Raw genomic sequence first — 25,362 nt, forward strand, 5'->3', positions numbered from 1 at the left:
GGTGGTGAGATTTCATCGCTTCTCGGACAAGGAACTTGTCTTGCAGTGGGCAAAAAAAGAACGGAGCAGTAGGTGGGAGAACAGTGTGATACACATCTACCAGGACCTGGGTGCGGAGCTGGCCAAGAGGCATGCTAGATTCAACCGGGTGAAGGCGACCCTCTTCAGCAAGGGCGTGAAATTTGGGATGCTACACCCAGCGAGGCTATGGGTCATGTACAAGGAATGGCATCACTATTTTGAGACGCCGGACGAGGTGTGGTCGTTCATCAAACAAGAAAAGCTGGACTCAAATTAAAGGACAGCTAAGCTTTGGTGGAAAGCCGTGGTGGGGATGGGTAACACGGTACTGTTTCTAATATAAGATTGCATACAATGTTGGGTGCGTGTAAGGGCTGTGGTGGTGGCTGGAGGGTGCAGTGTTTTCGGCAATGTTGAGATACAGAGTGGGGGCCCCTGTACTTAGTGCGAATTTTCAGGAAGTTGGAGCCTTGGTTCAACAAATGTCTCCTCACGAGGCAATGATAGTGTCTTCTGTTTATTTTTTGTTTTGTATTACTATTTACTCACTGGGGCTGGAGAGGTAGATTAATTGGTTTATTCACGTGGGGAGAGGGCTCCGGACAATGAGGCGACAGTCTGATCGGCGCCAGGGGCGGGAGCTGCCAGGGTCAGCATGGGTCAGCTGACTCTCAGGAGCATAGTGGGGGGTGAGCTAGTGCCCAGCTGGTGCTTGGCGGGGGTTTTGGGTCGTGGGGCTATTGGGGGGGGGGGGAGGGGAGGGATGATGCTGCTTTGCTGACAGAGGAGGTATCAATTTTGGGGTATCAATTGAGGGTTGGGGGGTGGCGGCTCCCTGTGGAGCGGGCTCGAGGTTGGCCAAGAAAGGGCGATGGCTAGTCGGCAGGGGTGGGTGGGCAGTTAGCCCTCCATCAAGGCTGATCACGTGGAATGTGAGGGGTTTGAATGGGCCGGTCAAACGAGCGCGCGTGTTTGCGCATCTAAAGGGGTTAAAGGCAGACGTAGCAATGCTTCAGGAGACACATTTATCGCTCGCAGATCACACGAGATTGAGAAAGGGAGGGGTAGGCCAGGTGTTCCATTCAGGGCTGGATTCGAAGACCGGGGGGTAGCAATTCTGATCCCTAAGGGTGTGGCATTCGTGGCTGGGAGAATTGTGGCAGATAAGGGGGGCAGGTATATAATGGTGACTGGAAAGTGGGAGGGGGTCCAGATGAAATGAAATGAAATGAAAATCGCTTATTGTCACGAGTAGGCTTCAATGAAGTTACTGTGAAAAGCCCCTAGTCGCCACATTCCGGCGCCTGTCCGGGGAGGCTGGTACGGGAATCGAACCGTGCTGCTGGCCTGCTTGGTCTGCTTTAAAAGCCAGCGATTTAGCTGAGTGAGCTAAACCAGCCCCTGGTTTTTGTGTTTGTCAACGTCTATGCTCCGAATTGGGATGATGTGGAATTTATGAGACGCATGCTAGGCAAAATCCCGGACTTAGAGTCACACAACCTGATCATGGGGGGAGACTTTAACACGGTCATTGACCCCGAGCTGGACCGGTCGAAGTCCAGGACAGGGAAGCGGCCGGCAGTGGCTAAGGAACTGGTGGGGGGGTGGATCCCTGGAGGTTCGCGCGGCCGAGAGCGAAGGAGTTCTCTTTTTTCTCCCACGTTCATAAGGTTTATTCCCGCATAGACGTCTTTGTCTTGAACAGGGCATTCATCCCAAAGGTGGCGGGGACAGAATGCTCAGCAATCACAGTCTCGGACCATGCCTTGCACTGGGTGGACCTGCGGCTTAGTGAGGAGAGAGGGCAGCGCCCACTCAGGAGACTGGATGTGGGGCTGCTGGCGGATGAAGAGGTTTGCGGGCAGATTAGCAGGAACATCCAGGATTACCTGGAAACAAACGATACGGGTGAGGTAGCAGCGACAACGGTCTGGGAGGCTCTGAAGGCAGTTGCCAGAGGGGAACTCATCTCAATTCGATCCCATGGGAAAAAGAGAGAAAGAGCGGAGAGGGGAAGACTGGTAGAGGAGATACTCTGAGTGAACAGGAGATATGCGGAGGCCCCTGAAGTGGGGCTACTGAGGGAGCGGCGGAGTCTGCAGGACGAGTTTGAACTGCTGACCACAGAGAAAGCAGTAGCACAGCTGAGGAAGGCAAGGGGTGGGGGGCAGTCTATGAGTACGGGGAGAAAGCAAGTAGAATGCTGGCACACCAACTGCGAAAGAGGGAGGCCGCCAGGGAAATCGGGGGCGTAAAGAATAAGGAGGGTCTTGGATCCAGGGGGGGTGAACGGAGTCTTTAAGGAATTCTACAGTAAACTGTACTAGTCGGAGCCCCCGACGGGAACGGAAGGGATGAGGTAATTTCTGGACCAGTTGAGGTTTCCAAAGGTGGAAGAGGACCTGGTGGAGGGGCTGGGGCCCCCGATTGAATTGGAGGAGAGTGTCAAGGGTATAGAGGGCATGCAATTGGGTAAAGCCCCGGGGCCGGATGGTTACCAGGTAGAATTCTATCAGAAATTTTCGGAAATATTGAGCCCACTCCTGAAGAGGACTTCCAATGAGGCTAGAGAGAAAGGAACCCTCCCCCCCAACAATGTCACAGTCTTTGATCTCACTCATTCTTAAATGAGGGAAAGGCACGGAACATTGCGGGTCATACAGGCCGATTTCGCTTTTAAACGTGGATGCCAAATTGCTAGCTAAGATTCTGGCCACAAGAATTGAGGTTTGCGTCCCAGGGGTGATAGAGGAAGATCAGACTGGGTTTGTTAAAGGCAGACAACTCAATACTAATATCCGGAGACTTTTGAATGTTATTATGTCCTCAGAGGGAGGGGAGGCGGAGGTGGCAACAGCGATGGACGCAGAGAAAGCCTTTGACCGGGTGGAGTGGGAGTACCTGTGGGAAACACTGGGGAGGTTCGGGTTTGGGGAGGGCTTTATTGGCCGGGTGAAATTGCTGTACCAGGCGCCTGTAGCAAGTGTATGTACAAACTGGCTGAGGTCGGGGTACTTCAAGCTTCACCGGGGAAAGAGGCAGGGGTGTCCCTCTCCCCGTTACTATTTGCCCTAGCTATAGAACCACTAGCTATGGCGCTGAGAGCCTCGAGGAACTGGTTTGGGGGGGAGGGGGGGGGGGGTTGGAACATCGGGTCTCGCTATACGCAGATGATTTGCTCCTGTACATTTCGGACCCTGTGGAGGGGATAGGGGAGACTCTGCGGATCCTGAGGGATTTTGGTAGTTTTTCAGGGTACAAACTGAACATGGGAAAGAGCGAGTTGTTTGTGATCCAGGCCAAGGGGCAAGAGGAGAGACTGAAAGAGCTGACGCTCAGGATGGTAGAGAAAAGTTTTTGTTACCTGGGTATACAGGTGGCCAGGAAATGGGATGCCCTGCACAGGCTCAACCTGATCCGGTTGGTGGAGCAAATGGAAGGAGACTTTAAAAGGTGAGACATGCTCCCGCTGTTATTGGCAGGGAGGGTGCAGACCGTGAAAATGACTGTCCTCCCCAGATTTTTGTTTGTCTTTCAGTGCTTCCCCATCTTCATCCCTAAGGCCTTTTTTAAGCGGGTGAGTAGGATCATTACGGGCTTTGTGTGGGCGAATAAGACCCCGCGAGTAAGGAGATCGCTGTTGGAGTGCATTCAGGGGGTGGGGTGGGTCGGCGCTGCCGAACTTTTGCAACTACTACTGGGCGGCTAATATAGTTATGATTAAGAAGTGGGCAAAGGGGGTGGGGGTGGGGGTGGGGGGGGGGGGGGCATGAGAGCAGCTGGAGGCAGCGTCATGTAAAGGTACTAGTCTGGGAGCTTTGATAATGGCTCCTTTGCCATTCTCGCCGACTCGTTACTCCACAAGTCCGGAGGTGCTGGTGACACTGCGGATCTGGGGACATTGGAGGAGGCACAAGAATGTGGAGGGAGCGTCGGTCTGGACCCCGATATGCAACAACCACAGGTTTGTCCTGGGTAGGATGGATGGTGGGTTCCAGAGCTGGCAGAGGGCAGGCATCAGAGGGATGGGAGATCTGTTCATAGACGGAAGCTTTCCCAGTTTGAAGGCGCTAGAGGACAAATTTAATCTGCCGTCAAGGAAACGTCTTTAAATATCTGCAAGTACGTGCCTTCCTGAAAAAACAGGTAGTAGCCTTTCCGACGCTGTCGCCACTGAGGATACAGGACAGGGTGGTCTCCGGCACCTGGGTGGCGGAGGGGAGGGTATCGGATATCTACCAGGAACTACAGGAGGCGGAGGAAACCCCGATGGAGGAGCTCAAGGGCAAGTGGGAGGAGGAGCTAAGTGAGGAGTTGGAAGCGGGTCTGTCGGCAGAGGTCCTGGGCAGGGTTAATTCCTCCTCATCCTGTGCCAGGCTCAGTCTAATTCAATTTAAGGTGGTCCACCGGGTACACATGACGGCAGCGAGAATGAGCAAGTTTTTGTGTGGTAGAAGACAGTTGTATGAGGTGCAAGGGCAGCCCTGTAAACAATGTCCACATGTTTTGGGCATGCCCAGAGCTTAGAGAGTTCTGGCAAGGGTTCTCGAAGGCAATGTCCAAGGTGCTTAACACACGGGTGGTGCTGAGTCCAGAGATAGCGATCTTTGGAGTATATTAAAGGAAAAAGAATAATAAGAGAGAGAATAGGGCCCCTCAAGGACCAAAGTGGACACATATAGGGAAGATTAGTGGCAATATATCAGGGCAGTTCGCATTACAGTAGAGTGTAATGATATGTCGACTGACATGAAACTGATGGGTTAATCAGAACACCCAGCGGTGGCACGACCACTAGAGGGCACTACACAACTCATTATGAAACCAGGCACACACTGGACCCTCCCTCTCACTGCTGGCAGGGACTGTAGGATTACCACCAGAATAGTTTCGATCTCAGGCTGGGTCACCACATGTGGCCTAGATCCCAGTTGTACAGTTAGTCACCATCGCTGAGTTACTAGAGTTAAATCAGCAGAGTGTCGAACTCATTTATCTAGTTGTTGATACTGAATAAATCCTTTCAACTCACTTCAAGGACTGGAGTGTCTTTCAACGTTGCCTATGGTCAACAGCAACTTATGTTAATCAAACAGCATAACATAACACAGAGGAGGTGATGGACATTTTAAAATCTACGAAGATGGATAAATCTCCTTGCCCTGGCCAGGTATACCCAAGAACACTGTGTGAGGCTAAAGAAGAATTTGGGGAGCCTTGGCTGAGATATTTACATCATCGTTAGCCACGGGTGAGGTACCAGAAGACTGGAGGGTAGTAAATGTTATGCCCTTATTTAAGAAGGGCTGCAAAGGAAAACCATTGAATTATAGACCAGTAGGCCTAACATCTGTGGTGGATAAGTTACTGGAGAGGAGTCTGAGGGATAAGATATACAGGCATTTGGAAAGAAGGGATGTGATTAGAAGTAGTTAGCATGGCTTTGTGCATGGGAGATCATGCCTTACATATTTGTTTGAGTTCTTTGATGAAGTGACCAGGAAGGTTGATGAGGGCAGGGTGGTAGACCTTGTCTACATGGACTTCAGTAAGGCCTTTGATAAAGTTCCACATGGTAGGCTGCTTTGGAAGGTTAGATCATATGGAATCCAGTGAGAGCTGGCAAATTGGATATACAATTGGCTTGATGGTGGGAAGCAGAGGGTAATGGTGGAAGGATGCTTGTCGAACTGGAAACCTGTGACTAGTGTTCTGCCTCAAGGTCAGTGCTGGGCCCATTGCTGTTTTTTTTATCTATATCAACAATTTGGATGTGAATGTACAAGGCATGATCAGTAAGTTTGCAGATGACACTAAAATAGGTGGTATTGTGACAGTGAGGAAGGTTATCACAAATTGTAGCAGTATCTTGATCAGCTGGGGAAATGGGCCGATATATGGCAAATGGAGTTCAACACAGATAAGTGTCAGGTGCTGCATTTTGAAAAGTCCAATCAAGGAAGGACTTTCACGATAAATGGTAGGACCTTTGGGAGTATTATGGAACAGAGGGACCTTGGAGTTCAGGTGCACAGTTCTCTAAAGGTGGAGTCACAGGTAGATAGGACAGTGACGGATGCTTTTGGCATGCTGGCCTTCAATCAATCAGGGCATTGAGTATAGAAGTTGCGAAGTTATGTTGTCATTGTACAGGACATTGGTGAGGCTGCACCTGGAATATTGTGTTCAGTTTTGGCCGCCATGCTATAGGAAAGGTGTTATTAAACTGGAGAGACTGCAGAAGAGATTTACAAGGATGTTGTCAGGACTCAGGGGACTGAGTTATAGGGAGAGATTGGACAGGCTAGGACATTTTTCTTTGGAGTATAGCAGACTGAGGGATGAACTTATAGAGTTGCATAAGATCATGAGAGGCACGGTTAGGGTGAATGCACTCAGTCTTTTTCCCAGGGTTGGGGAATCGAGAACTGGAGGACACGGGTTTAAATTAAGAGGGGAAATAATTAATGGGAACATGAGGAGCAACTTTTATACACAGAGGGTGGTATGAATGTGGAATGAGCTGCCAGAGGAAGTAGTTGAGGGAGGGACATTGACATTTAAAAGATATTTGGACAGATACATGGATAGGAAAGGTTTAGAGGGGTATGAGCCAAATTCAGGCAAATGGGGTTAGCTGAGATGGATGTTTTGGTTGACATGGACCAGTTTGGGCAGAATGACCTGTCTCAGTGTCATAGATTCTATGATGTGGAGATGCCGGCGTTGGACTGGGGTGAGCACAGTAAGAAGTCTTACAACACCAGGTTAAAGTCCAACAGGTTTGTTTCAAACACGAGCTTTCGGATCACTGCTCCTTCCTCAGGCGTGCACCTGAACTCCAAGGTCCCTCTGTTCCATGATACTCCCGAAGGTCCTACCACCTGAGGAAGGAGCAGTGCTCCGAAAACTCGTGTTTGAAACAAACCTGTTGGACTTTAACCTGGTGTTGTAAGACTTCTTACATAGATTCTATGATTATATGAACGATGGGAGTTGGAGGAACAAGCGCAACTGCTTTTTGGCACCGTGCAAACCTGTGTTGCACTGAGATGAAAATTTGTTGTAACGCACAGTCAGCAGGTTTAAATAGCTTGCAGCACAAACTGCCTAATGAATCGGGAAGTCCCATGGATGAAGTTACAAATATGTGCCAGTCGGTGTTAAAAGGTCGTTACAATCCCCTTAGAGAGCGCTAACTCTTAAAAAGAGAAATTCAAACTTCCAGTTAATAGCTGAAAGAATGACACAAGATTCCACTTCAAAACCTTTACTGTAACAAATTACTGAACCAAAATCACTGTTGACGAAGTCCCATTTTCGTTTTGTGTGCAACTTATACTTTAAACTATGGAAAGGAACACTCCCTTTTAAACTCACATCGTACTCTCCACTGAACTGCATTCCTTTTCGCAAACAGTCCACAGTTGTTCCCAGCTTCAAATGGGTCTGAATTTCCTCATTTCACAAACTAGTAACTTTGACTGATCTCCCCAAGACACCTCTTCTAGTTTTCAGGGAGTTTCAGAGAGTACCAGCGTAAAGCCTGTCTCCATAATTCTTCTCCTCTGACCACACCAGGAAGAATGTCCCAGAATCCTTAGAAAGCTGCAGGGTATGTCTCTTCTACTAGAAACATCCTGCATCCCATTATAGTAGCTCACAAAGCCTCTTCTCTCCGCTGGCCATACAAAACCACTGTTTGCCTGTGATTTTCATTGATTTGGAGGGAAGACTGGAACCTGATCTCAATATAGCGTTTACTTCCCTCTTCCCCATGGTAATGTGAAGCACAATTGCCATGCAGCCCGGTGGAAATACTGATTAGTTATTTTGGAGCCTGCTTCTCTTTTGTCTGACAAGTAAACAGAGAGTTTATATCAGAACTGTTAATAACGCAATACTTTTAATATCTTTCTGGATGGTTGGGATACTCAGTCTATTCATTGTGAACTCAGACGGCTGGCATTGTTTCTACCCATGAACAGCTAACACTTTTGCCCCACTAACACAATCTGGCCCTCCTTTTGATCTTTAACCACCCCAGGCTAGTTATCAAGCAGATTTTAGAACAATCACATGATCCGCCCATGTTACGTTCGACACTCAGTTGCAAAACCCAACTATTGAAAAATCCTTATAATTCTAACAGGGCTGCTGGTCGTCCTTAAAGGCTGCTTTTTAAAAACAAGACAGATGCAAAGCATAATGGTGAGACAGTATTATTTTAACTTTCTGATTTGCAGCTGCTGCCATAAGAAGTAAAAGAGAGAAGATCGACCTCTCTGTATAGTATTGCAATGGCAGCTGTGGTAATGATAAAAATACTGATATATTTTTGAAAAATAGAACAGGACAGTTTAAGCTGGAGTCAGGTTAGACATTTGGGGGAAAACATTGTCAGTGATTAGCACTTGTGTCTTCCCAGATATTGAACCATTTTCTCCTCTTCCTCGCCGTCATTCTCTAGTACCGATTTGATTGGGGCCTGTTGCACGTTTTACTTGAGTGTAATTCGCGTTTATTGGAGTGTATTAACACACCTCCGTTTAAAGGCCGTGTGCTTAACACTACTAGGTATGTATTTTCAGCTCGGGAGTCGCCAGGTGCCGTATCTAGACACCTCACAAATATTCCAAGGTCAGGTTCAAAGTAATAAAACGATACACCGATTAGTAAGTTCCAAACGATTAGTATTTATTATTACAAATATAATAAATACGCATGCACACGCTAAGGGACTAAGCTACAACTAAACTAAGCGATCAGAATACTTAGCTAAACAGGAACAGGCAAGGTCAGGGAGCGAGGCCTTCGTTCCGATCTTGGTCTGCAACCTTCAGAGAGTGTGCTGGTCGCTGGGGGTCTAGTGGGCCTGGTTCGCGTAGCGAGCGTCGTATTGTCACTTACGGTTCGGCGGCTGGTGCTCAACGGCTGGAGTCAGGATACAGGTTGAAGTTCTTGGTCAAAGCCGGAGCACGAAACAACAGCTGAAGCCGGAGCACAAAACAGACAGGACCATGTGTGGGGTCTATCTTTTATAGGACCCCAATGTCCGTGCCTCTTTTGGGGCGGGCTTTACCTTCAGGTATCGATTGGACCAAATTCCAATCGATATCTTTTGAATTCCCCCAATGTGAGGGTCTCTTCTTGATGGAGGGGGCGGTTTCTATAGTGGATACTTCTGGTGCCGCTCTGTCTGGACATCCACTTAAAGTATCTATTCAAACCTAAATGTTGCCATTGTGTGTGCCCAGATCTGGATTGCCTCATTAATATGCAAAGCGTTTTGCCATTAACACCTTTGGTTTGAGATCTTCCACCTGGCCAGAAACTAGTTTTGCTGCTTGCAAAATGCTAATCAGTCTTTGCAGACTGCTGTCTTGGCTAAACTGCTTTTTCCCTGCAGTCTTAGCAATTCTCCATCTTGTTAGTCCAGTGTCCATTTTAGGTGGCTACAGGCCTCCTCATCCAGCTTTTGCATTTTAATTTCTCTATTAATTGTAAAACTGTGCAAGGTACATTAGATGCCAACCATCTTGGAGATATTAGCATATCTAAGAAACAACCACTCCCCAAAAAACCCCATCCCCCAAGCAATAGAATCGCTACTTGAGCCTGTTAGTTATATTTGCCAGAAGAATTCCAGCGGTGATATGAGCCTTACTATTATTAACAATCTGTGCCTGGTAGTGAATTTCTGAATGAGGTCAAGAATCAGGACTCCTGAGAGCTACCTGTTTCCCATTAAGCAATTGTCTAGTCTCCATTCTCCCTGAAACAATGATGGGGCAACGAAGTGGTGCAAGTGAAGAGTTCTATCAGAGTACCAATTATTCAGTCCCTTCATGTAGTAGTGATCTGTCCAATGGCAAATCCCCTGCTCATTTCTCCACTCCAGTCCTACGTTTTCTTCTTGTGCTGTTAATAATAGTAATCTTTCTAATTGTCACAAGTAGGCTTACATTAACACTGCAATTAAGTTACTCTGAAAAGCCCCTAGTCACCAACATTCCGGCGCCTGTTCGTGTACACAGAGGGAGAATTCAGAAGGTCTCATTCATCTAACAAGCACATCTTTCGGGACGTGTGGGAGGAATCTGGAGCACCCGGAGGAAACCCAAGCAGACAGAGGGAGAACGTGCAGACTCACATAGACAGTGACCCAAGCTGGGAATCGAACCTAAAACCCTGGCGCTGTGAAGCAACAGTGCTAACCACTGTGCTACCGTGTCTATAGGAGCACCCTGCTCTCAACTTCAATGAACAATATGACTAGGGAAAAGAATACATGAGGTGGTTTCCTGTTGCTTCCCTCATATGTACTTAAAGAAAGCAGAAATCCTCCTCCCAAAAGATCCGTCGCCTGTAAGCAGCCTGTGCTCCTTGAGGTTCCAGATCTTCCATCATCATCACTAAAAATTCACTGGTTCCACTGTTGGTCATGGCTCAGAATTCTGAAAATGGGACACATACCTGGGTCTGCGGTGAATCACGAAAGGTGGCAGCAATGACTATCCTCTGAAGTCTGAAATGCTCTCCTACCTTATGATCTAAGGCCATGTGGATATCGAAAGAATCGCACTTGTAAAATGGTACTTAATGTTTTGCACTTCGCACAATTAGCACAAGCATTATATTTTATCATTGCAATTAATTCTTTTGTACATTTTCTGCCGACAAGCAGTATTTCATGCTTTATAATGAATGGCTCACCAAAAATAGAGGTCTAAATCTTAATGTGATCATATAATCTTTAATCAGAATAGTAATTACCTATTGCATTGTTACTGAACTGGAAATTAATCAGATTAAGTTTAAACAATAAGTACCAGTCATGCTAATTCCTTTATGTAAATTAACTGGTGAACATCAAAACTCACCTTTGATCTATAACTTTGCAACCCCCTGCTCCCGACTCATCAGTATTTTAGGATAGGGTTTTGATAGATCTTATGCATGTAGATCTGTTCCTCTGTACTTCATTTGCTTTAATCAATGTTATGCTGAGACCCAGACTTGGAGCAAATTATAATTACAGATAAAGAGAGTGAAGTTTGTCTCGGGCAGTCAACAGAATTGGCAATAGTGAATCAGCTGTGCCTTTCACACTCCGTTAAATTTCTTTACGAAGTATAAATCAGACCGCCAATTTATTCATAGAATCATAGAATCCCTCCAGTGCAGAAGGATGCCATTTTGCCCATCGAGTCTGCACCTGCCCTGGGAAAGAACACCCTATTTAAGCCCATGCCTCCACCCTATCCCCGTAACCCAGTAATCCTATTTTAACTTTTGGACACCAAGGAACAATTTAGCATGTCCAATCCACATAACCTGCACATCTTTCGACTGTGGGAGAAAACCGGAGCACCCAGAGGAAACCCATGCAGTCAAGTGGAGAAAGTGCAAACTCCACACTGACAGTCACCCAAGGCCGGAATTGAAGCCAGGGACTGGAGCTGTGAGGCAGCAGTGCCACCGTGCTACCCTGTTGTTGCCCATGTTGCTCTATTACACATGAATTTCACCCCCTGCTTTTTATCCATCTCGCTCACCCTTTTAATCATATCTACATTTTTGTTTTAAGAACGGCAGCAGAGGTAATTGGCATCATCCAAAATCATATGAAAGTATTTTGAAACTCAAACAGCAAAATTTCTTCAGAAGAACTGAGTTTAAGGAAGTGATTCGATCTTAAACATAAACCATGTAACCCAACATTATACAGGAGCATCTGAATCTATTTCTTCATTGTAATTCTGACAGCTATCCATCTTTCTCCATGTCGTCAATACATTAAAAAGTCAGCACTGAGAGGTGGATTATTCAACTCTATCACTGTCCACATACTATGTTGAAGGAAATATTAAGCTTGAAACATTAAATAGCACCATATAAAACTTGATGATCGCAATGGTTTGCTTTTGGACCGAGAGGCCCAAATCTTCCAACCTCCTTCACAGCTGGGATTTTCCGGTGGCACTGACAACAAATTGAGTTTTGGCTGGAACGTCAAATTTTCTGTCCTCGCCCAAAATGTCAGTAACATCTTGTCATTTCTCTCAGTACAATCATTTATTAACCTGAACTCTCACATCGTAGCCATGAATATCACAGAGACACCTACCTGGACTGCATGTCTAAGTGCTCCTTGAGGGGGAAATGTCAGTCTGAATCTTGTGCCAGTTGACGGGATGATGTGTTAGTAGTAGCCATTAATGTCCAGTTTCCTATTTCTTGTGAAAAAAAAAGAAAATTACATAAATTATACTTGCACCTCTAAACTCAATTCAATTTAATTTAATCCACAATTCTTGAGAATCCACTAGGATCTTGTCATACAGAATAGTTGGGGTGCACAAAACATACTCAGAAAAATTCTTCTAAGACCTAGAAAGCTGCTGACAGTAAAATAATCTGACATATGATAAATATTACTTTCCATATTTTGGTGACCCTTCAGCAATGCAGTCTAAGGGACATGTAATTCACGTGAAAAAAAGATAGCTGGTTCCATCGGAACATGGGAACATAGAAATTAGGAGCAGAAATAGGCAATTCAGCCCTTCGAGCCTGCTCCGCCATTCAATCAGATATTGGCTGACCACTTCCTGGTCTCAAATTCACCTCCTTACCTGTTCCCCAAAGCCCTTTAACCCTTTTTTTAAAATCAGAAATATATCTATCACCTTCTTGAAACCATTTAATGACTCAGATTCCACTGCATTATGGGGCAACAAGTTCAACAAATTCACCAAGATTTGAAAAGTAGTGAGTAGTGAAAAGAATTGAGAAGTACGCGAGAAGTAGTTTCTCCTCATCTCAGTTTTAAAACTACCGCCGCTCAACCTATGGACAGGATTTACTGACAACCTCGCTGCCTGATTTTCAGCAGCAGACGTGGCTCGCCAGCAGGATCTACCGACCCCGCCATTGTCAACAAGATTTCCCGGTGACAGCACCCCTCGTCGCCTGGAAACCCGTGTGCCGGAGTGGGATCGGAATTTCCTGCTGGCGTGAACAGCGGGTAAATCCCGCCCTATATCTGTGACTGCTCATCCTAGATTGCCCTGCAAGGGGGAAACATTTGGTCTACATTTACTTTATCAATCCTTTTTAGTATTTTATATACTTCGATCAGACCCTCTCTCATCCTTTTAAACTCCAGCGAGTATAAGCCCAGAAGGTTTAATCTCTCCTCATACATCAACCCTTATGTCCCCAGAATCAATCTGGTGAATCTCCTTTGAACTGCCTCCAATGCCACTATATCGCTCTTCAAATAAGGAGACCGAAACTGGATTCAACACTCTAGAAATGGTCTCACCAACACCCTATACAATTGCAACAACACTTCTCTACTTTTATACTCCAGTTCTTTTGCAAAAACGCAAACATTCCATTTGCCCTTTTTAATTACATGCTGTGCCTTTTTAATTAAATGCTCAGTTGGCTCGATGGCTAGCCAGTCGTTCAGAATAACACCAACAGCAGGGTTCAATTCCCATTTTGGCTGAGGTAAACTTTGGATCTGCCTCCTGATGCTGCGACTGAAGAGTGGAAGGCAACAGCAGACCACTACTAACAAAAACTGCCAAGAGAAATGGCTAAGGTTGAAGCAATCAGCAGACAAGAATGCAAGATCATAAAAAGAGGCCATTCAGCCCATTGAACTTGCTCCGCCTTTCGATAAGATCAGTGAGGATCTGATTGGGTTCTCAACTCCACTTTCCTTTCTGCCCCCATAATCCTGGACTCCCTTGTTAGTCACAAAGCTGTCTAACTCAGCCTTGAAAATATTTAATGATCCAGCCTCCACTCTTCTTTGGGGAAGAGAATTCCAAAGACTAATGATCCGCAGTGAAAAAAAATCTCATCATTTCAGTCTTAAACAGCAGCCCCTAATTTTTAAAATCGTTCCCTAAACTAGACTCCTTTGCAAGGTGAAGCATCCTCTCAGCATGCACCCTGACAAGTCCCCTCAGGGTCATATATGTTTCAATATGATCATCTCTCATTATATTAAATTCCACCACATTTAGGCCCAAACTGCTCAGCATTAACACATAAAGTAGCTCCTTTATCCCAGGAATCAGTCACGCAAACATTCTCTGAATTGCTTCCAATGCAAGCACATCCTTTCCTAAGTGAAAAGATCAAAACTGTACACTGTAGTCCAGATGTGGTCTCACTTAGCCCTGTACATCTGTAGCAACATTTTCCTACTTCTATACTCTATTCCCTTTGAAATAAATGGCAACATTCAATTTGCTTTCCTAATCATCTTTTGTGATTCATGACCCTGGGCACACTTTGTACCATAGAATTCATAGCCCCTCTTAATTTAAAGAATATACTACTTTGTTATTCTTCCAGCCAAAGTGAACACGGTCACCTTTTTCTACATTATACTCCACCTGCCAAATGCTTCCCCATTCAAAAATTCTAAATCCATTTGGAAACTCTGGACGGAATTCTCCGGCCGTGTCCGCCCGGTGAAAATGTAGGGGGAGTTTTTGGGAGGGGGGAAGGGGTTCGATGTTAATAATGGATAGGGGCGGGTCAGGCTCAAGGGGCAAGGCCCGGTGGTATGACAATGATGGATAAGAACGGTAAGGGGGGTGAGAGACCCCCAATTGGGATAGTCATGTGGAATGTGAGGGGGTTAGGAGGTCCGGTCAAGAGGTCAAGGGTGCTCGCGCATCTTAAAAGTTTGGAAGCCGATGTAGCAATGCTGCAGGAGACTCAATTGAGGGTGAAAGACCAGATGAGACTTAAAATGGGCTGGGTTAGTCAGGTATTTCACTCTGGATTTGACGGAAGGGCTCGAGGGGTAGCAGTAATGGTCATCAAAAGAGTGCGCTTCCAGATGGAGAAGGTGGTGGCAGATCAGGGGGGTAGATCTGTGATTGTGACAGGGGTGCTGGAGGGGAGGTTAGTGGTGCTGTTAACTGTATGCAGTCCCAATTGGGACGATGTGGGATTCGCAAAGAAGGTGTTTGGGGTCATCCCCGACTTGGACACACACGGACTGATAGTCGGGGGGGGGGGGGGAACTGGAACTGGGTGCAGGAGCCAAGGGTTGGACAGGTCACGGCCGCGCTCGCTGGTCTCATCGGGGGGGGGGGGGGGGGGGGGGGACCCTTGGACATTTCTGCACCCAAGGGAACGGGAGTACTCGTTTTTCTCATCAGTCCACGGAGTGTGGGTCGTATAGGCTCATATCACTTCTGAATGTGACGCAAAAGTATTGGCGAAGGTACTGGCGGGTAGGCTGGAGGAGTGCCTCCCGAAGGCGGTAGGTGAAGATCAGATGGGGTTCGTGAGAGGGAGGCAGCTCTTTCAAAACATTAGAAGGGTATTGAACGTCATTATGACACCAGCGGAGGGGAAGGAAAGAGAGGTGGTTGGGGCATTGAACGCTGAGAAGGCATTTGACCAGGTAGAATGGGGCTACTTGATGGCAGTTCTGGAGCTGATTGGGATTGGACCAAGATTTGTGAACTGGGTAAAGCTACTATATAAGGATCCGAGGGCGAGTGTCCACACAAACAACATCAGCTCAAGATACTTTTCTCTCCACCGTGGGACTAGGCGGGGATGTCCTATGTCCCCCCTGCTGTTTCATTCGTGATTGAGCCGTTGGCCATCCCCATTAAGAAGTTCGGTGGTATGGAAAGGAATGGTGCCGGGGGGGGAGGGATAGAGCATAGGGTGTACTTATATGCCGATGACTTCCTGTTATACGTGTAGGAACCGAGTGTGTCGATAGGGGGAATATTGGAACTGCTTTGAGTGTTTGAGTCTTTCTTGGGGTACAAACTAAATCTAGACAAGAGTGAGTATTTTGTGGTGGCTCGGCAGGGGTGGGGGGCTGCCATTCCGTAGGGCAGGGACTCACTTTAGGTACCTGGGGGTGCAGGTTGCCTTGGGGGGGGGGGGGGGGGGGGGGGGGGTGGGGGGCTCCGCAAGAACAACATTTCTAGTTTGGTGGGGAGAGTGAAAGCTGATCTGGCGAGGTGGGATGGTCTCACTCTGTCACTGGCGGGTTGGGAACAGGCGGTTGAAATGAACGTGTTGCCACGATTTCTGTTTATTTTTCAATGACTGCTGATTTTCCTGCCAAAGGTTGTTTGCAGAGAGGTTGAGGAAAGAATTACTTCATTAGTATGGGGAGGGAAGGTGCCCAGAGTTAGAAAGGTGCTGCTACAGAGGGGAAGGCAGGCAGGGGGTTTGGGTCTTCCGAACCTGATGTATTACTACTGGGCGGCGAATGTGGAGAAGGTGCGGAGCTGGGTCAGAGGGGTTGATTCCCAGTGGGTCAGAATGGAGGAGAGTTTGTGCAGGGGATCGGGATTGAAAGCACTAGCAACAGCGCCGCTCCCAATGGCCTCAGGGAGTCCGGTAATAATAGCTTCATTGAGAATTTGGAGGCAGTTTCACCAACATTTCGGGTTGGGGGCAGGGTCACGGGAAATGCTGATTCGGGGGAACCACAGATTTGAGCAGGGAAGTGGGATGGAAATTTTCGGAAATGGGAGGAGAAGAGGGTTATGACACTAAAAGATTTGTTTCTTGGGGGTCGGTTTGCAAAGCTAGAGGATTACTGGAAGGAAGTTTTTAGGGGAATCTCTAAAGTGGTGCACGTGAAACTGGAACCGGGTCCCCAGGAGGCCATATTCGGGGTGTCGGACCAGCCAGAGTTGGAAACGGGTGCGAAGCAGATGTTGTAGCCTTCGCCTCGTTGATCACCCAAAGGCGGATCCTGATAGGTGGGAGAGCAACATCTCCACCCTGTGCCCTGGCATGGCGAGGGGACCTGTTGGAATTCTTGACTCTTGAGAAAGTTAAGTTTCAACTGAGGGGAAGGATTGAGGGGTTTTACAATTCGTGGGCATTATTCATCATGCACTTTCAAGAACTGGATAACATCGAACATTAGTTGGGGCGGGTGGGTGGGAGGGTTGGGGGGAGGGAGGGGGCCTGTGTGTGTTAATGGCGACCATGGGTGATCCCTAATTCCTTTTTGTCATTTGTTTGTGTGAACATGCAGGCTAATGTTTGGGGTTTGGCGGGAAGATGGGATCGTCGTTATTGATATGGGAATTGACATTTGTTACTGATTATTGTTTGTTGTTGGTGGGTGTAAATTTGGGAGAAAATGTGAAAAAGGAGAATAAAAAATATTTTTTTTAAAACCCCTATTTACTTTTCACAAAATGATGTTGACTCTGCCTGTTTACATTATGATTTTCTACACGTCCTGTTATTACCTCCTTAATAATGGATTCTAGCAGGCTCCCCATGACACATGTTAAGCTAACAGGCCAATAGTTTCCCTTTTCTGTGTCTCTCCTTTCTTCTTTGTGGCTTTCCAATTCACTGGAATTTATCAGAACCTAGAGAATTTTGGGGCGTGATTCTCTGGTCCCCCAGCCTAGTGTTTCTCGGCAGCATGCCATTTGCTGGCGGCAGGATTGGCGCCATTTCCCCATGCCACCGGGAAACCTGCAGATGAGGGTGCACTGCCGGCGGGAAAGAGAATCCCAATGACTGGAGAACTCCGGTCTTGGAAGATCATAACCAATGTAACTATTATCATTGTAGCCACTTTTATTTTTTAAGACCCTAGGATATTGGCCTCGGGACTTCCAGCTGTTAGCTATTGCTGTGCTTTTTCCTTCATGATTGCGATTGTTTTATTTTCCTCCATTTCTTCTACCTCTTGATTTTCAAATATTTGAGTGTTTTTTGTCTTCCACAGTGGACAGAAACAAAATACCTGTTCAATGCTTCTGCCATTTTTTTGTTTCCCATTATCAATTTCCTAGTTGACCCTCCAAAATACCCAAGCTCACTTTACTACTCTTTGTTAAATATTTGTAGAAACTCTTGCTATCTGTTCTTATATTTCCAGTCAGCTTTCTTTCATACTTTAAAACATTCTCCTTTTTTTTTGTGTGAGTAGCTCAAGGCCTGGTCTGAAAACTCTCCTGTGCATCTGGGGACATAGACGTTGGTTTTCAGTCAGAATCTGACACTCTGACAACTCATGGAAAAATTCCGCCCTGTGGATTTCTGAGCACCTGAGCGGGGATCGTGGAAAACTATATCCAATTGACATTAAAAGAGACTGGACCAATTTAAGGCAGGTGTAACAAATATTCAGAAAAATCCTGCAAAAATATAACAAGGCCAGACCCATCAGCAGCCTTGTCCAAAGCTGAATGGTATAGAATGGTAGGTAACAGTGAAAGCAATCAAAATGCGCGTTACAAGCATAGGTTTTCAGGTAAGGTAGTGAGCCGTCCAACATCCAGCCCCTTGTCTGATAGCTGCTGGAGGTAGTGCAACTCCGTGATAACGGAACCAAACCATTGCTGACATGTGATGCGCCAGTCTCCTTCAGTTACAGATGCCCTTACAGATAGCTCTGCGCTGGTACTCTGCTGACCTGCAGCTTGGATGGATAGCTCTCCATGATTATTGTCAGGTAGGCATTGTGTGACCTGCAGATGTGTCCTGTGGCATCTTGGTGTGTACATTCAAGCATGTTCTGTCAGCAGTAATGTACCTTTGCATGCTTTATTTTATACAGTTCTCTGACATAGTAAAAGCATCGGTCTTAATTTCCCAATTGTTGATGACGCAAAAGTAATGCTCGGGAAGATGTTAAAAACCATTAGGATTATAAAAACAAAAGCGGCACATTGGCACAATGGTTAACACTGCTGCCTCACAGTGCCGGGGACCCGGGTTCAAATCCAACTTTGGTGACTATCTGTGTGGAGTTTGAACATTCGCCCCATGTCTGCGTGGGTTTCTTCCAGGTGCTCCGGTCTCCCCCCACAGTTCTCCCCCCACAGTCCAAAGATGTGCAAGTGAGGTGGATTGGCCATGCTAAATTGTCGAAACGTTAGTTGGGATTGCGAGGATAGGGCCTGGATAGGGTGCTCTTTCAGAGGCTTGGTGCAGACTCTATGGCCTGAATGTCCTCCTTTTGCACTGTAAGGATTCAATGAAAATTCCCTAGACTCTGCAGCAATCGAATCAGATTGGAAATTAGCTATTCAAGGAAGGTGGAAGACAGAAAGCAGGAAACTGCAGGCCAGTCATTATAACATCTGTCATTAGGAAATTGCTAGAATCTATTAAGAAGGTTACAGTGGGGTACGTAAAATCTCAGTGCAATTAGGCAGAGTCAACATGGTTTTGTGAAAGGGAAATCATGTTTGATTAATTCACTGGAGTTCTTTGAGGAAGTTACAAGCAACCCAAATAAGGGAGAAACTGTGGATATGCTGTACTTGGATTTACAGAAGGCATTTGACAAGGTTGCCACATCAAAGGATATTTCACAAAATGAGAGTTCATGGTACAGGGTAACATATCAGTATGTATAGAGAATTGGTGAGCTGACAAGAATCAGACAGTAGATACAAATGGGTCATTTTCAGATTAGAAAGATGTAATGCCACAGGGACTAGTGCTGGGGCGCTCATCTATTTACAATCTATATCAATGACTTGGAGGAAGGGACCAGGATGCTCTGTTTGTTGATGACACAAGGATAGGTTGAAATGTAAGCTGTGCAGAGGGCATAATAGGCAGGATACTCCGACCACCCTGCCGGGTCGGAGAATCCCCGGGGGGGGGGGCAACGTGAATCCCCCCCGCCGCCCCAACGCCAGCTGCCGTAGTTTCAGGCGCCATTTTTCGGGCGGGGGCGGGGTTCGCGCCACGCCGGTCAGGGACCGTTGAATTCTCTGGGCCCCGATGGGTAGAGCAGCCATCTGTTTTTGGCCAGTCCCGCCGGCGTGGGTTATGCATGGTCCCACACAGCGGGACCTGGCAGGTAAGTCAGCTGGGGCAGTCCTTGGGGGTGCACGGGTGGATCCGACCCCGGGGGGTGGGGGGGGGCATGGTAGCCTGGCCTGAGATCAAGGCCTACCGATCTGCGGGCAGGCCTGTGCATGGGGGCACTCCTTCCTTCCGCGCCGGCCCCTGTAGGGCTCTGCCATGGCCGGCGCGGAGAAGAGAACCCCCCGCGCATGCGCCAAAACACACCGGTGGTTCCGCGCGTGCGCAAGATCACGCCAGCCCTTTGGCGCATGCGCAAACTCGCGCAGTCCCTTTGGAGCCAGCTGGAGTGAAGCCAACCCCTCCGGCATCCACCTACCCCCCGAGACAGGTGAGAATTCCACACCTTGGGGGCCCGTTGACGCCGGAGCCGTTGCCGAAGGCTTTCCCGCCGGCAAGGGGACTTTGTCTCCGGAAAGGAGAATCCCACTTAAAGAGTCTGCAAAGGGACATAGATAGGTTAAGTGAGTGGGAAAGCATTTAGTAGATGGAGTATAACGTGGGAAAACATGAACTTGCTCCCTTTGATAATAAAGAATAGAAAAGCAGCATATTATTTAAATGGAGTGGGATTGCAGAACTCTGCGGTTCAAAGTGATCTGGGTGTCATGATACATGAATTACAAAAGGTTAATATGCAGGTACAGCAGGTGATTAAGAAGGCAAATTGAATGCTGTTGTTTATTGCAAGGGGAATGGAATAGTAAAGTAGCGATGGTTTTCTAAAGCTGTATAGACCAGGAGTACTGTGTACCATTTTGGTCTCCTTATTTAAGAAAGGATATTTTAAATGTGTTTGAAGCAGTTCAAAGAAGGTGTGTTTGCCTGACACCTGTGATGGGAGTTGGGGGGGTTATCATCCAGGGAAAGATTGCACAGGCTGGGCCTATATCCATTGGAGTTCAGAAAAATGAGAGGTGATCGTATTGAAACATTAGATCCTCAGGGGACTTGACAGAGCGGATTGTGAAAGGATGTTTATCCTTGTGGGAAAGGCTACAACTAAAGGACACAGTTCAAAAATAAGGGTGTCTCCCATTCACGACAGAGATGAGAATAATTTTTTTCTCAGAGGGTCACGAGTACTTGAAATTCTTTTCATCGGACAGTGGTGGAGCCAAGATCATTGAATATTTTTAAAGGCAGAGGTAGGTAAATGCTTGACTAACAAGAGAGTGAAAAATTAGAGGGTAGGACAGGAAGAATGTAGAGTTGAGGCCACAATCAGACCAGCCACAATCTTATTGAATGGCAAAGCAGGCTTGAGGGCTGAATGGCTTATCTGTGCTCCTAATTTGACGTTTGTAGGTTTGGGATTATCTCCTCTGGATATCCCCAAAAATGTTTTGCTACCAATAGATTAAGTAAAGTTCCCATTGCCCCAGGCAGCCATAGTCTGCTTTCCCATTTGAGAGGGAGAGCTGGCTGGTGGTGATTTAACCTGAGGATCACCACACCTCAGGTGAGGTGCGAGGTTGAGAAGGCAGGGCCTTCATGAATAACCTCAGTCGGTACAGGAATTCAATTCATGCTGTTGGCCTCGCTCTCCATCACAAATCAGCTGTCCAGCTAACTGACCTAAACCGGCCCCCAGTAGATTATGTACAGTCACTTAGGTATGCAAACCTGGGAGTTTATCTGGCCCACAGAAAGAAAGAAAAATGTATGACCAGCTATCTTTTTTTTTGTCTTGGGTGGGGGAAGAACGTTGTCCGAGTAAAATTTTTCCTATTAAATAATACTATGGCATATTTTACTGAACCTCAGGAGAGGAATCTTGGTTTAACTTCTCATCCACGCTGACAATTCAACACGACCTCATTGGCAGTCTACTGCATGCTGTAGTTTACTTAAAAATATCTGACCTAGAGGTGAAAATACTATCAACTGAACAAAGCTAACAAAGTGAGGTACATTCAGCTCTGTCCACAGACAGTAATGGCAGGTGGGTATAGAATTATTACACGTGCAGTTAGTCCTTCCTCCAAAGGCTCGTACAGACCTAATTGTCAATAGAAAAAATATATACTTTTGTCCAAGAAAATGTCCACAGTGTTCCTTTGAAGTGCCTCATGGCCCCTCAGAGACACTAACTGTACTTTATCCTGAACATCCCTCTCATGTGGTTATGAGGAAATCGCATGGAAGATGTCTCCATCGCTACCATCGATTTTTAAAGTGAAACTTCTGCCTGTTCTGAATTGTAGCTGCACCAGCCAAACATGCTCCCCACAAACCTCCACATGGTACAGGGTGGTGCGGGAGGTGGGTGGTGCGGGAGGTGGGGGCTGGCGACAGTCAGGTCATGCCACACATCAACTCTTCACCTTGAATGATGAAGATTAAAGTCAACCCTATGTGGTTTGTGATCTGTTTTCAGCTAGCAATAGGGAAGTCAAAAGTGCACTATATTGCAGGTTGTGCAGTAACTAATTTTATTGTAAGGTGCTTCCGCATCTCAAGCTGGTTGGAAAATAGCAGAAGTATGCAGCTAATCCAAACAGAATCAGGCACAAAACTGTCATGCTACAACTGGGCAACTGATTAATAGGACACTAAGACTCAGGGTGAAAGAGAAATCCTGAGAGTTAAGTTCTTCTATATTGCGCCCAAGTTCATGAAAGTACCAGCTGTGTAAAAGTTATGAAAGTTAACAGCTGTGTGGTTGCACGATCACTACAGATGATATAAATTATTACACTTTAACATCAAAATATTGCTTCAAATAAAAGTGTTTCGAGAAAAGCTTAAAGCCAGATTGCAGAATGTGGTTTATGATTCAATAAATCAATCATGGAGATTCGTAAAAATGTAAACCATCTTCAAATCCAAGGAACTGTTGTACACAAAGCTCATGTGTCAGTTCGACTCACTTTCCCTGAAAAGAAATAATCCAGACACTAACATGCCAAACTGATCAGTAAACTTTGGAGACTGATGGTGATCCCTCCATTGGAAACCTCCATTATTTTCTCAGTAAACCATCAGTCAGTGCAATAGTTTATAATACTTCATTAATTATATTTGAATGGCACTCAGCATGTGTGAAAATTATAAAATTAAATCTCTAGGTTAAAAACACAAATGCTGTTTCGGCAGACAGGGACTGAACAATTTGGCGATCTGTTCATGGGGGACAAATTTGCGAGGTTGGAGGACCTGGAGGAAGAGTATGAGCTGCCCAGAGGGAACAACATTAGGTACCTGCAGGTCTGGGATTTTGTAATGAGAGAGGTGCAGTCCTTTCCTGGGCTGCCGTCCCTGGGGTTGCAAGACAAGGTACCGTCGAGGGACGAGATATGGGAGGGTAAGATGTCCGAAGTCTACAAGGAGTTGATGGATTGGGAAGGGAAGGGACCCTGGTGGGGGGGATATAAAACGCAAGTGGGAGGAGGAGCTGGGAGGGGAGGTAGAGGCCAAAGTGAGGGCTAAAGCCCTGCGCAGCGTGAATGCATCCTCATTGTGTGCAAAATTAAGCCTTGTTCAGCTTAGAGTAATACATAGGGCAGTGCGCGGGGAGGCCGCGAATCACGTCCACATGTTCTGGGCATGTCCAAGGCTGAAGGATCCTGGCAGGGGTCACGGACGTAATGTCCAAGGTACTGGTGGAGGAGGAGGTGGCCCTGAGTCCAGAGGTGGCAATATTTGGGGTGCCGGAAGACCTGGGAGTCCAGGGGATGAGAGAGCCCACGTTTTGGCCTTTGCCACCTTGATAGCCTGAAGAAAGATCTTGCTTGGTTGAGGGACCCGGAGCTGCCAAAAGCGGGGGTGTGGGTAAGTGACCTGCCAGAATTCCTGAGGCTGGAGAAGGTCAAGTTCGTCTTGAGGGGGTTGGCGGATGGGTTCACTCGAAGGTGGAAGCCGTTTATTGATTTCTTTCAGAAGGTTTGAGAGGTCAGCAGAGTGGTGGGGGAAATGGGGGGGGGGGGATAAAGGGGTTAAAATGGGGAAGGCGGGATGGGAGAAAGGGGTGCATTAGGGGAGAGGGGGGTAGTTAATGTTGGTTGTTTAGAATGTTCCTTGGTTGTTCTTTTGCTTTTCTTTGTTTACATGAAAATATCTTGAATAAAATATTTTGAAAAAAATACACGAATGCTGTACAACTTGAGTTGTACCGATCAGAAGGTTGACATTCCTGGTCTGTGTTGAATTTATTGATTTCTGGCAGTTATAGTACCAGTATCTCAGCTTACCTGGACCAGGGAAAAGAAAAAAAAATCATCCAGACGCCTCAATCTTGATATTATTTATAGTAAGAAGTCTTTCAACGTCAGGTTAAAGTCCAACAAGTTGGTTTTGAATCACTAGCTTTCAGAGCGCAGCTCCTTCATCAGGTGAGTGATCAGCTACACTCCGAAATCTAGTGATTCAAAACAAACCTGTTGTACTGCAACCTGGTGTTGTTGGACTTCTTACTGTGCCTACCCCAGTCCAACGCCGGCATTTCCTCCACATCATTGATATTTATACAGTAATCATTTTGGAAAGGAAACACAGACAGTGAGCATGGCATGGAGTTCAGTATGTTACCTCCCATTGCATATATCTGCGGACCCCAACTCTCTAGGTCCACATGAAGCAAATATCGTCACCGAGATTTAGAAAGTTTATTGAAAAAGTTATTTTCTACTTTTGGTTTCTTTATGACAGAGTGGCTCCATTTTAGACAGAGTGGAATGAAATTGAGCTGGTGGCAGACAATTTTCACTGGACAGTTCTTCAGACAAATATTAATGTACTATTCTATGCAGCCACAATCACAAGCTCCTAAGACTGTGTTGCCTGCCTGGTGACAAAGCTACGGGCATCTTGTCAGGGCTGGGGAAGAAGGAATGCAGAGAGAAGGATTCAATTGTTACGGTCTAAATGATAACCAATGACACTGGCAGATCGAGGAATGAGCCTTTTGCAGAGGACGTTTTTGGAGCTAGGGTTTAAATTAGTAAGCAGAACCTCAAGGCAATCATCTCTGGATTGCTGTCTGAACCACACGCAAACTTAGCTTTCAGACAGGGGTTTTGATTGTTGGGATACTCCGGATAGCCCTCATGCTATTGAATTCCCTTTTGTCAGCACGTCAGCAACTTAAAATCCAGCCCAGTGCGTGCGTTTCTAACTGAGCCACAGTCAGAGAAGATGTCTTTCACTGCCTCAGACTGACTCTCCATGGGCAAAGATAAACATAACCTGGCTTCTCATCCCTCCCGCATCTCTAGATGTTGTGGCTTTGCTTGCCAAATTGGCAAAGTTGAATGAAAAGCTGCCTCACTGGTGTGGAAGCCTGCTGTACCAGTATGCTTAATCATCATTGCCAGAAAGCACCCAGAACATTTGAAAAGCTATTGCAATGTACAAAGGCAAGCAGGCTATGTTGCCCCATCAGACTTCCCACCAAAGAAATACCCTGATTGATATTTTCAATAGCTTGTGTTTTCTTTGGAGTTAAACAATTGTGAGCTGAAGCTACATCAATAATGT

The 25,362-nt window shown here is 46.5% G+C and overlaps 1 protein-coding gene across 2 annotated transcripts in view; it reads right to left on the bottom strand.

Annotated features, from left to right (window-relative positions):
* The window catches only part of LOC119979037 (neuron navigator 1-like), an 806,372-nt gene that overhangs the window by 590,196 nt on the left and 190,814 nt on the right, over positions 1-25,362 (bottom strand). For both annotated transcript variants that reach the window (XM_038821010.1, XM_038821009.1), the window contains exon 3: positions 12,152-12,260. In XM_038821010.1, the coding sequence (XP_038676938.1) occupies positions 12,152-12,162 (11 nt within the window). In that variant the 5' untranslated portion in view covers positions 12,163-12,260. The remainder of the gene's footprint in view (positions 1-12,151; positions 12,261-25,362) is intronic.

The sequence above is a fragment of the Scyliorhinus canicula genome, chromosome 15, assembly GCF_902713615.1.
Source record: "Scyliorhinus canicula chromosome 15, sScyCan1.1, whole genome shotgun sequence".
Classification (NCBI taxonomy): Eukaryota; Metazoa; Chordata; class Chondrichthyes; order Carcharhiniformes; family Scyliorhinidae; genus Scyliorhinus; species Scyliorhinus canicula.